At 43.1% G+C, this 13,210-nt stretch overlaps 1 protein-coding gene across 2 annotated transcripts; it reads right to left on the reverse strand.

Moving 5' to 3' along the window:
• Positions 1-686: 686 nt before the first annotated feature.
• On the reverse strand, positions 687-12,901 carry itfg2 (integrin alpha FG-GAP repeat containing 2). Of its 2 annotated transcripts, XM_085137164.1 has the most exons (12): positions 12,644-12,898; positions 11,806-11,901; positions 11,690-11,731; positions 11,425-11,602; positions 11,209-11,348; positions 8,768-8,916; positions 8,588-8,682; positions 8,129-8,182; positions 7,805-7,896; positions 6,835-6,952; positions 5,123-5,296; positions 687-1,412 (listed from the first exon to the last, which is right to left on the reverse strand). In XM_085137164.1, the coding sequence occupies exons 1-12, from the start codon at positions 12,737-12,739 to the stop codon at positions 1,345-1,347; spliced, it is 1,302 nt and encodes a 433-aa protein (XP_084993290.1). In that variant the 5' UTR covers positions 12,740-12,898; the 3' UTR covers positions 687-1,344. The 2 variants fall into 2 exon arrangements, with proteins under 2 accessions (XP_084993290.1, XP_084993291.1); XM_085137165.1 differs by lacking the exon at positions 8,129-8,182 and having other exon boundaries at positions 12,644-12,901.
• Positions 12,902-13,210: the final 309 nt, after the last annotated feature.

Genomic DNA, 13,210 nt, shown 5'->3' on the forward strand with positions numbered 1-13,210 from the left:
TCCTATGTGTAAAACAGGTATGTGGGAATGGCCGCCCCAGTACTTCCTGATTTTATAGGATATGATGCCACTGATCATGTCAATTGGGTGTAACCAAATGAAGGGGTGTTTCTTTTGTGTAAAATTGTTTATTTCATTTAAAATAACCCCATGAGTCAGAGTAAGTGAAGAGATTGACTTTTCAAACTGTTTAGTTGGGTGAATGAGTTTGTTAAGTGGAAAAATGATTTTATTCCTGTTTCTTTGTCTAGACTGTGTTATTTAGTCTACCTTGTTTTCCCAATGGTGGAGGTTAATGAGATCCAGGTGTGAGTGGAATTCTATATAAAGCAGGTGGGATTTTGACTGAGAGGTTCTTATGTTTTTGTGAAATAATTGTTGAAAGGCAACGCCAGAAAATAAAGAACACTTAAAAGAAACTTGAACAGTCTGCAGATGCTGTCTTCCTATCACCTTCCATGCTGCTTATGTCATGCTACCTCACAGTGTGATCATTTCTTTTCCTTTTTAAGAGTGGATTAAGAAGAAATTATAACTGCTGGATTTTTCTTAGATGGGATGCAAACAAAACAAGACTAAGAAAAAGAGTTCATGGACTTGGCCTCAAAGGAAAGCCTTCTTTTTGTAGGTCTCTAAAGGGCAGGAGAGATAAGAGGCTACCAGGACACCTGAGCCACATGCTCATCTTATTAATATTGCATGGGAAAGACAGAGGCAGTCGACACAGGTGGTAATAGGATCCTCCCATTGGGAACAGTGGGAGATTCCCCCAGTCCTTCCCATCATCACTTCAACACTACTCACTCACTGCTAGTCAAATGTCCTCATGAAGTAATCGTGTTATGCATAATCAGAAGCGCTTCATGTATGAGATGATACACTGGATAGGAGAATTTTCTCAGACACTACAGGGAATGAATAATAGGAAGGCACTGCTGTTTGATTGGGGAGCTCTTTTCAGCCGCTTGTCACCACTGACTGACGGCCACATAAAGCTTCTGCTAATCCCCTGCCCTCCCCTTGCTCCCAGATCCACAGTCACCGGTGAAAACAGCAGGTTAAACAGTGCAGCATTTCCCCTGCATTATGTCTCATTGCTCTCATCCTCTGCCCGCCTTGTAAAAGCAACCTGGGTGGACAGAATACCAATGACAGAGGCAGCATGCAGGTCTGAGATAACAGCCAGTGGCGAGCCGATCAGGAACCCAAACCCCAACATCTATCTGCTGGGAGCACAAGTAACAAGAGCAGCAGCACAGAAGACGGTCTGTCAGTGTTTATTTACAGAGTATTTACAGTCAGGGGGAAAACAGAGAAGGCAGCGTGGTGATGCATGTCACCGAGCTACGTTTGCGCATCTTTGTAGAGAACATCTGCCACCAGGGCTCGCACTGCGGCCGGATCATCAGCATCTGTGGAGGCATAACGCAATGTGACGGTTACCGCTGAAACCGGAGTACTGACATGTGACCAGATTAACATGACTTCACAGGAAATTACTCCACAAACGTTCGTCAGATTACACAATTAGGAAAGCCATACATTATGGCCGTGACTGATTACATGTTGGAGATCGACCAATCACAGCTCGCAGCCTTTCACAACCTGTTGATGTCATCGGGATTAAACAGGAATTTACACAAACAAAGGCGCAGATCATATCGACTGTTTCAAGCTCAAATGGAAAAATTTTTAGCTTGTATCTCCTATCGGGTAATCGTAAGAAGTCTTACAATGGGAAAAAGGCTAAAAAACAAACAAACTAAATTTCAGCCTTTTTGTGGAAGTAATAATCAATCATTGTGCACATTACATTCATAATGCAAATATTTTAGTTTATACTCAAGAATATTTGCTTTAAACCTTTAATTTGTGTTATTATTTGGCAGACTTTCAAATATAAACCTACTAATCAAACCAGCACATTATTGTTTTTGGAGACACTAAGATGCTAAATTGCATTAGTTTTCCTAAACAGAAGAATTAGTTTTAGTGGTTGATTATTATTTATTCCTGATTCATTTCTGACTTCTCCGAGAAGTATTACATTCATTAAGTAGTTTTGCATTTGGCTAGAGTCAGTGTTACAGCACAGTCTCAAGAGTCTAAACAGTCTTTACAGGGCCGTAGAAGGCCTTAACACATCAGCAGGACAGGTAGCTGCTCCTTTGTGCAACAAAGAATAGGATGAGTACTGTCAGGGCTAGAATATAACCTCCACAAGGCCACAAGTGTGAATGTCTGACCAAACAATCAGTGGGCGCTGTGCTCGCTGCCCGGCACCATTGAGCCTGATTGGCATTTGCCATCGAATACCAGAATTGTAAGTATAGATGTAAATACTTGGGAGAACAAGGAGACGTGACTAAGATCTTCTGCACTTTTTAAAATGATCCTTAATATTTTCCAGTGTGTAATGCTTCCAGTATTTCTTTTACACATAGGATATGAAGGTGAAGTCATAGCATTGAATTTGAGTGCAGGATTTTAAGCTGCAGTGCTCTAAATAGGTACAAATCATTATTCCAATTGTCCTCTCACATACTTTCTGTGATCTCAATTCCCTCTCTCAGGTCTGTCCCAGTTTAGGATCACTAATCCCGCAACACCCACTGAAAATTTACACAGCATGCTTTTAAATGTCAGAGTACTTAACATTTTTAATACAGTTGTTTACATAGTCTGTTATCTGTCTCCAGAAGAAAAAATACCCTTCATATTGAATCCAGGCTGTTAACTGGGGTGAAAGTAGATGCTATTTCAGCTTTCCCTCCAATGCATTGCACTGCCCTCCAGGCCTCGATTGCGAAAGAAATAGAAATCAGATTTGAAAGAGGTCTTAAGCATCCACTCATTGTATTTATTTCAGATCACTTATGTTGGTTCCCTGTAGGCCGACGACTTTGTTGTTGGTTGCGCATCATTGAAAAAGTCCTGGAAACGGTCACACTACATCGTAAAAGGAATTTTTTTTAAATCCCAGTGAATCTTTAAGAGACGGCACTGTGCTGAGGTATTCTGTGTGTGACTATCAGACACTATTGTTGGGAGTATCTGCCCCTAAATTTCAGAACCTTCTGGGAAACAGCTGCAGATTAAGTGAGTTAATACATCAATGAGCAGCTATATTTAGTCCTGAACTGCACACTGGATAAATATGACTTTTTGTTGGCACAAACACCTAACTTCACAGTCAGCCTCCCACCTTCATCTCTACTTTGATGTCAGGTGTGCGCCGCTTACCTTGCACCGCTCAGCAAACATAGCTGACACTTTACAAGCTGATGTTTGAACTCGTCCGTCACAAATTTGAAAATGACCACGTAGGAGCAGCTGATTTAGAAACCTTCCCCTCTTTGTGATGGAGAACTGGCAAACTCATAATCAGCGCTTGGCTAAAGGGAGCTTATTATGGTGAAAAAGCAGCAGGGGAGCGCCTCAGAGCTGCTGCTGACATTTCAAGGAGGTCAGGGTGAGGCAGCTAAAACCATCGACACCTACAGAACAGTTTACCTTCTTTCCTTCAAACTACTGGAAATTGTAGATGGCAGATGGACAGCAACGATTAAAGGCACATTTTTACACTAATAATGAGTCCTTCCTTCTTCATTCTTCACATCACACATTTTCCACAGTGGGTTTGGCAACTGTTGTGAAATCAGTCAAAAGAAAGACCACAGGCCCAGAGGCTGAATTATTAACACAGGCAGCAGGAAGCACTGCTAACAAAACCACTGATAAAAAATAAACTGGAATGTGCGTTTTCACCTGCAGTCGTGACACTGTAGTAAAGCTCTTACAGAGATTTCTGACGTGAAGCTTTTGACAGGTTGGTCATCCATGCAGACCAACCAGCATGAGCTCAGCTGTGATTTAATCACTTCCCTCCTCCCTGACACGAAGCTCAGTGACTAGATTTATGTTCTAATAGCAAAAGGCCTTTGACAAAGGAAATTAACAGGAAATAAATAACCACTGCGTGCATCCACAAATGATTAACCTGAATCGAGTTAAGCATCACATTTGGCAGGAGGATGACATGGAAATGCACAAAGACCCTTTTTCAGAAAGAGGAGGATCATCTGTGGGCTCTTGGAGTCCACCGCTCTAAAAATACTTGAGTCTTTTCAGCTCGGAGGACTCAGAGCGTGTGTTTACATTCGGATGTAGAGAGAAGAGTTTCTCCTATATCCCGAACGGGTAAAAAGGAGAAGGTTGATACTCTCTGATGTATCGGCTGAATATAAAGTTGCCACCAGCAGCTGCTTAGCATGAAGTCCTGTTCTGACCCCTCGCAGCGAGGTTAGAGTGGAAGAGTCTCTGAGCTTGAAGGCAACACAACAGATAAGGAAGACGACTGGAAGCGCAAGCAGGACCACAGTCATTTACTTCTCCCCATATTTACAGTATTTTGCACCGTGATTGTGTACTCTGCACCAACTTGAGGCCTCTAATGGAGAACACTGGGCAGAAAAAAACTCAGATGCATACATCACATTTTAACCACATACTCTGTAGATGGTAACTGTTCTTTAATTTCAGCTATATTTGCATGTAAATGGCCTGTAAATGGCCTGTATTTATATAGCGCTTTACTAGTCCCTAAGGACCCCAAAGCGCTTTACATATCCAGTCATCCACCCATTCACACACACATTCACACACTGTATGTAAAGCGAGCAGTCAAAGGGAAAGGCTGGGTAATAAACAACCAGTTTTTATAATACAGCCAGAAGCAGCTAAAGTGTGTGCCTGCAGGAGGAGAGCATAAACTGATACTAGGGGGCGGGAAAGACAGCTACGTGTAGAAAAAGCCACAAGACTTGAATTAACACTCAATTAATACCAAACGTTACATCTAACCAGTTTACAATATCCTAGTTATATTTGTTTGGTGATCAATAGGAATCCTTGCAGAGACTGTGCTGCAAACTGTTTCTTTAAAGAAGAGTAAGAACTTGCTGGCAGAGCCTTGTTAGTTGTAAAGTCTGTAATGGTGGGGTCATTTTCTTCCTTCCTCCTCATCAGTATTCAGATCAGAGCCCCAGTTGGGCTCTTATTCACCCTCAAACTGAGGAGGTTGTGTGCTTGACTCCGAACGCTGAGCTGCCGACATACTTACCGACTCCCAGTATCTTCAGGTGGCTTTTAAAGCCGGGCTTTTCCTCCAGCACTCGCAGCAGGTTGGTGGATTCCATGCGCTCCAGCTCCACCTTCCAGTAGATGTAGATTTTGTGGTTGAAGCTGACATAGACGAGGCAGGGGCCGTTTTTTCCCTCCTTACATGTGTACTGACCTGCAACCAGAGAAAACCTGAGAATCTTACACACAGTTTTTACTCAACAGGTGGTGGCAGTGATATGAGGGACCGTGTTATGTGAATACAAATAAACAGATCAGCAATCCTCCGCTGCTGGGCTACTCTAGCCTCCACACAACAAGTCTGATCTGTCTGAGGAGCTGAGAGCAAAGGGGAGTGAGGCCTGAACACCTCATTTAAACTCAGCAGGTGGAAAGCAGCAAACATGGCTGGAATCAGAGATCTCACGAGTCTTTTGTCTCTTTCTTTAATCCACTTAAAACCGCACATGTCACACTAGGCGCCTCAGATTAACTGTCCAAACACTGCAGAGAGATCTTACAGCACAGATAAGAAAGACAGAGAGAGGAGAGGAGGAAGAGCTCAAAGCAAGGCGAGGCTAAAGTTCTATGCTGCCATCTGGTGGTGCAGGTTTGAAATTCCACCTTTGTTTGAGGTTACAAACGCCTGGACTAAGGTAAGAAATCAGGTTGTAGAGAGCACGAAAACTGCAGTGAGGCCACGGGAGTGAAAATATATGAAAAGTCCAGAGGATTACCAGATCTTGTTGGAATTGTTAGTGTATTAAATATCATCGTCGCTTAGCTACAAAAATGATTTTCCACTAACCTGCAAAATGTAATGTAACGTGTGGGAAAGCTGAGATATACTGATGACAATGCAGTCATTTAATTTGAGAACCTTCAGTTTTCTGGTTATTATTAAGGGTGTGGGGTAAAGAGCTGTCCTTCACCTGAGCTCACGGTTTTAGCTTGTTATCTTAGCTTGTTGTTATCTTGGCTCTGGCCCAGTACGCACATGTTTGTGGCCCATGAACTAAAAGGAGTTTGAAGCTAGAGCCTGGGAGGAGTTGTAGCTGAGGTGTTGTCAAACATTTAGGTACCTTAACCTCAAATCCAGAGGTGTAAAGCAGATCATTTCCTGCTGAGAGAGGAAAACAGTGGAAAATATTCCAAACACCTTCTCCTCAAACAGTCAGAACCTCAAGTGAAAAATGGTTTCATCTGCATTAATCTGGAGCTGTGTGGACAGCCTGAGGGAAATATCTGTGTCTTCAGCTGCTGAAAGCTCCGCTGCGAGAGGCTCAGAGACACATTAAGCAGAATCAACAGATTTATGGATGTTCAGCAAGTCTGCTAATCCAGTGGATTAGAGGACTCCGGGTGGATTTACCTGCAAACATGTGTAAATGATTTATAGAGCACAGATCTGAGCATACACATGTCTGTTTATTATTTATTCTCTTTGCCTTAAACTCACCATCAATACTGAGCTGATGTGTGAGTTAACGTGAAAGCCAAAAACGCCCCAGCAGCTTGTTTTTAAGTGTGTCACATTCAACAGTGAGCTGAAACTCGCATTATAAGTTGGACAAAGCTGCAGATTTAGATCTACTGTTGGAAAGTTCCGGTGGCGCGTCGTCGCATTAGCCGAAAACTTGACGAGTGTCGTGACTGTCACAGAAAAACGACGGCGGAGCAAAAACAAGGAGGAGGCGGTGTGATGTCCCTCACCTGCACAGAAGGCGTTGACATTCTCATCGAACTGGAACCTCACCACGGTCCGATTGTGGTCGATGATGTAGGTTTGACCGTCCCAAGCACACGCCACCACCTCCTCTCTGCCGTCCCCCTGGAAGAAGACACAAACACAGACGCACACAGGGTTGCTGCATAGCTGAGCGCACACACGAAGGCAAACACACATTTCTGAATTAATTCAGCATGTAATCGAGTAGCCGATGGACAACAAACTAAACTGGGACTAATTAGACCAGCCTGCATGTGATTTTTAGGTAATTATGGAGGAAATGCCACAAAGTCACTCAAATTCATGCATCTGAAACTTTCAGTGAAGTCCTTAACTCCTCTAGTTTTTAGTATAAGACAAGATGGGAAATGAAAAGTACTTCCAGAGTGTTTCCATACATGACCTGTACCTGCTGATGATACACCAGTCAGGCTGTTCATTACATGAGGAAAATAACCGAACAGGAAACAGTTGTCTGGTAAAAGTTTTTAAGTGAGCAGGGTAAAGGGTAAAAATCTGAATTTGGTCGGGTGTTGTTCTTGCTGTGGTGGCTTAATGGAGATCAAACTGGTATAGTATAAACTAAAGTGACTAACTTGAAATACCCATGAGTGCCGAGAAGAACAGAGAGACTTTCTCAACAGCGGCTGCATGACTGCAATGTCACGTGTAGCCTACACGGGGGGGTTTTATTTTGAAAACTAAATGGCTTCTCTGTGCTGTTGTTACGTCTGACTTTCTGCCAGCTTTATCTGCATTTTAAGTTAAATGTTAGTTAAATGAGTCCCATCAGCTCCAACAATTTCTAATAACACACGTAAGAACATTAAAAACAGACGAGTTAGCAAAACATCTGTTTTTCACTGGAAACGAAAAAAACAAAAACAAACAACAGGTTTATATTTGCTAAAAGTTGAAAGCGTCCACGAGTGTCGGCCTGTCGCAGAGACTCACTGTGACGTCGAGCTTCTGCAGGGCAAACAGCTGATGATCCACCTGCACCGACCACAACAACTGCTCAGAACTGTTCATCAGCTTCAGCGTCCCTGTGACACGAGGAGGCAGAAAACAGGTCGGCCTTAAAAATGGTCAAAAATAAATCAACACGACTAAAGACTGCTGTTGTGTACAGACTGTCACTGTCATATGCATTTTAGCAAAGAAATTAAAAAACTCTTTCTCCTGCTTAACCAGCTTGTTCTAGTTGATAGAAAAGCACAGACTTCTCCACAGAGATGTGGAGATGAGAATTTTAAGTGTTTAAAATTCCCATCTTACCATCTAAAGTACAGAGAGCAAACAGTCCACACGTTGACGACTCTTCCTTGGATCCTGTAAAAAAACAAATAAACACACACACAAAAAAACTGAATTCTTCTATTAAAATGCATTCAGCCATTTTTTGCGAGTTTTTTAAAACCATATCAAATGCACTTTTATATGTTTTTACTGTCACACCGATCGCAGTATGAGAGGAAATCATTTGCATCATCTGTGTTTCTGCATCTCAGCAGGATGATGAGAAGAGGAGACTTATAGAAATTGTACAATTACAACACACCTAAAGAAACCCACTGAGACGAGACTCAGCTGCAGTTTAAGAGTGTTTCCAGGTGAGCGACAGGGCCCGGGTTTACCTGCACACGCCTGCTGTCCCCACATTATTTACCTCATCAGCGACCCAGTAAACAAGCGTAGGTGCGAGTGTAAAACGAGTCGGCTGGTAAGAGCGTCTACCTTTGCTAATGCTGCCGATGAGGTGAGTGGAAACGTTCTTGTTGTGTATCCGCCCGGTGGTCAGATGGAGAACTACATCTCTGGAGGGCCCCTCGCTGTGAGGAGGGAAATCACGCTAAATTAATCCAGTCCATCAATCACTTTAACCGACACTCACATTATAATGGAGGAGGCGTCTACCTTCCAGGCGTGGTGGGGGTGTCGTCGCCAGAGTCGGAGGAGTCCTGTTGCGTCCAGGAGCAGAGCAGGATGGCGTAGCCGCAGCCTGGCTGAGACACCATCAGCTCAGGTAACCCCTCTGGACCCGGGTTCACTGACAGACTGTCCACCTGCAGAACAGCCAATACCTGATTATTTATTCAGCTAGGTCTCATCTATGGGGGGCCTTGAGTGCCCAAACGCCCTTTTCTATCAGTACCTACTAGAGCTGGGCGATATGACCCAAAATTCATATCTCGATATTTTTTACCTGGACGGCGATATAAGATATATATCTCGATATTTTTTAAGCCATAAAGTAAGAACAAAAAGAGAGTTCTTAGTCAAAGCTGTGTCCCAGATGTCACACAGGCACGTTTATTAACATAGAGCATAGATGTACATAAAATTTACTCAAAAATAAATTATGAGCATTTATTAAATAATAATGTTGCATAAATAAAAGAAAACAATGTTGTTTTTGTGCATAACAAAAAGCTCACAATTGTGCAGTCAAAATGTAAACTAAAAGACGCAGAGCATAGTAACAAAGACAGATTTCACAGCTGCTCCGTTCCCAACTTCTACTGTGTGACTGACAGCATTGAGTTTGAAATCCTCTTCGTAACCACGTCTCTTAACAGGTGCCATTTATGGTCCTTATACACAGTAGGGTAATATTACGTTGAAGCACAGTACGTATCACTCCGCGAGGCTCCTCGGTCGCCGTAATGCTCTGACAATCCATCAACCGGTGCAGCACCGTAGCTTACCAAAGTCGTATTAAAACATTTTTTGACAGATTGCTGAGCGCTGTGTACCACATAAAATCGGTTCGCGGCCATCAAGCACAACCAGAATTCATACATAAGGCGCGCTGTCAACTTTTGAGAAAATGAAAGGATTTTAGGCTGTGCAGCGCCTCTGGGCTGCATGGCGTTAGCGTGGTTAGCTCGTTAGCGTGGTTAGCTAGCTAACACGTTGACGGCGTCCAGCCCCACCCCACGCACGGGGCAATGCGCAGTAACTCGTTAACGGAGATTTGCCGTGTCCATCTTGTCGCTTCCTGCAGGTGAAGCGATGGGGAAGGAGGGGCGAGGCCGAGTAATGTTGCATAAAGACAAAAGTGGACGAAAGAGAGGCAAACTTGCGGCTCCACAAGTATAGTTATAACGTAACATAGACTATATCGATATAAAGGATATTGTCACATCTTATATCTCGTATAAAAATATATCGATATTTTTTAAAAACTCGATATATCGCCCAGCTCTAGTACCTACTAGGGTCAGCTCGCCATGGTTTTATGGGTTTTCTGTCAGGTCATTGCACCTGTACCAGGTACTTTTTTTAGTACCTGCTCAACCGAGGTTCCAAACGATCCAAGGCCAAAATGTGACGTCAACAGACTGCACTCCACCAATTGGCTGGCCAGTGGGATCACTCGATGAGTAAAGAAGGTGTCTCCTTCACAAAAATCAAAACTGCCGTTTTTGAAACCCGGCAACGGGGGAAACGTTCACAAAAAACAACGATGTGGTCCCCGAGTCTCGCCAAAAAGCCACAGACCGAGCAGCAGGTATATCGCTGCCTTGTTGTAGCGTTCATGTCACACACTATCTATGTCATGGGACGCTTGGACACATTGCTAAAAAGACCCCACGCACATTAGGTGGTACTCGATTTTTAATGGAAAATGAGTCGCGTCAAGCCGATCTGAGTGTGCAGTTTGTGTTTGCATATTGTGTTATGTTAGCGTCTCCTCAGGATTTGTACTGCACTCATGCTGCTTTTCCACTTAACTGGTTTGTTCTGGTAGGAAGAAGATGACAGACTGTGCAGCCATCGAAATATTCAGTTATTTTGACGTTTTCATAGTGGTAATACACTACTGGACTACGCTAAAATAATTTGGTAAAATGCTGCCACCTAGTGGTGAAAGTTTTCATTAAAGTTTGCTGAGAAAATATAAAGTAGTTGATTTATAAGGTGCACCTTACTGGCACTAGACTGCACCCTCTTTTGCGTTCAGAAGTGCTTTAATTCTTTGTGGAACAGATTTAAAAAGGTCCTGGAAACATTCCTCAGAGATTTTGGTCCATACTGACATGATAAGATCACACAGTAGCTGCAGATTTGTTGGCTGCACATCCATGACGCAAATCTCCCTCTGCACCATATCCCAAAGGTGCTCTATTGTACTGAGATCTGATGACAGCCTGTGAAGTACAGAGTACACGAGGAGATGTGTACACTGTGATCCAAGGGATAGACGTGGTCTGGAACAACACTCGGGTAGACCGTGGGGTTTAAATGATGCTCAGTTTGTACAACGGGGTCCAAAGTGTGCCAAGAAAATACACCCCGCATCAAATCAAGTTTAGTGATTTCACATGCTGGTAAGAAACAACACCTGAGCTCACCTGTCCCTCCAGAAGCCATTTCTTCAACAGAATCAGCTGACCAGGCCCTGCATCAGAGCTGTCAGACGGCTCCTCCCAGCGAAAGGCTCGCACCACTCGGTCTGTATATCCCACCACCAGCTCGCAGCGCCCATCTCCATCTGCAGACACGCACACGCTGCACTCAAAAATCACAAAAATCCATATTTATCACAGAAGAATTTAGCCAGAATTTACCAATATCACTGATGAGGATGACTTTGGTGTTGGCGGGAATGTGCTGGGTGAGGAAGGGCTTCTGGTCATCAGGTGACTGAAACTCGTGCTGGCTGGATGAGTCTGCCTTGCTCGCGGCGGCAGCTGTGAGGTCGAAGAGGTGAAACCAGCCCTCTGCGCCCACGGCAACCACAAAGTTCTGACACACAGAAAAAATAAAAACACGCCGTCACATCAAATCCTAAACTTTAAGACAATAAGTAGCTTCTGACTTCTCTGTGCTCACCTTTCCTTTGTTGCACACATCTCCAACAGCAACGCAGGTCAGCTGGGAAAGCACAACACACCACATGAGCCACAGATCACATGACACAAAAGGATTTTTCTAGCACCTGCACTGACCATGCCCACGCAGGACCTCGTGATCCAAGGTTTGGAGTCATCGTTCTTGTAAACAAGCAGCTTTCCATTGGTGTCTCCTACGACCAGCTCGTTCAGCTGCAGAGATGGGAGACAGCCGTGTTAGTGGAGCAGTTGAACAATCAGGTAACACAGGTCATAAAAAAAATAGTTTTACTCTTTTTGATCAAGACAAATTCTAAAATGAGAAGCTAAAAAGTCATTAATTGTGAGACAAAACATCATTATATTTTGCTAGGAAAATGGGGAATAGATGTGTTTGTGTTTGGAATCACTGTCATGCTGATAAACAGAGCCACTGCCAATCAGATGTTTTCCAGGTAATTTGGCACACATCAGCAATAATGGATCAAAATGTGACTTCTCTAGCACGACACTGGCTGAAACCATAAGTTGTCATGTGCAGACACAGCACTGATTCATCCCTTTAGTGTGGTGCCTTTTTTAATTGTTTTTTCAGTCAGCTAAAAATGAAAAAGATCAGAAAGCAAACAGCACTCAACTGAAAATAAGTTAAAAAAAAAAAAAAAAAAAAAGCAGCCAGTGTCCGAACAACCCAGGAGAACTTGAAAAAATTATAAGTATAAAAAGTTCTTCCTCTTTGAAAGCAAGACGGAGAAAGAAATGAGCGGTGACTCAAGACTTATTATAATAAGAACAGACTGCAAAAAGTCTAGTTATCAAACCATGAATAAATATATTACTAAATATATTTAGAATTTAATTTAAACATTTAAAAGTATGCATTCAAGAGGTCTGAGAAGACAAAACAAACATTAACGATAACAATAATAAACAAAAGTTAGCTTAGCTTCCGTACCGAATCGTTGTCTGCGTCTCCCAGACAGATGGCGTGAGGAAACAGAGTCCCTGTGAAGTCTAAGCTAACCCGGTGAACATAGTTCAGAGAGCGCATAGCTGATAGCCTTTGTATTCCCTTTACGGCCGCTGATTTACCGATACTGCTCTGGCTACCTCATTCACGCGCTCACCGCCTCCTCCTAGTAAACAAAACCACGTGACCTAATATCTACGGGATCGTAGCAGAGACAGAAAAGGTGATCCGCAAACCAAAGCACTGATCTGCCTGGTCGTGTTCCTGTTTCCATATATATATATATTAGTAGTAGTAGTGAAAACATGTACGCACGTGTGTATGTTTGTAGAAAGAGAGCTTTTAAAACTTAGCTAGTTTAAGTTTGTCCGTTAATACGCTGTGAAATATTGACACCTGGCGGTCAATGAGCGTAAGTACATACTTTCAAATAGTTTGATTTTCGTTCTTGCCTCTGTTCTTTCTTTGCTGGGCCCCCATAACAGCAAAGAAAATTACATTATGTACCCAGACCATGCACCTGGTGATCTATTGAATCTTCCCCAAATTGGT

Source organism: Neolamprologus multifasciatus, chromosome 17, assembly GCF_963576455.1.
Source record: "Neolamprologus multifasciatus chromosome 17, fNeoMul1.2, whole genome shotgun sequence".
NCBI classification, from domain to species: domain Eukaryota; kingdom Metazoa; phylum Chordata; class Actinopteri; order Cichliformes; family Cichlidae; genus Neolamprologus; species Neolamprologus multifasciatus.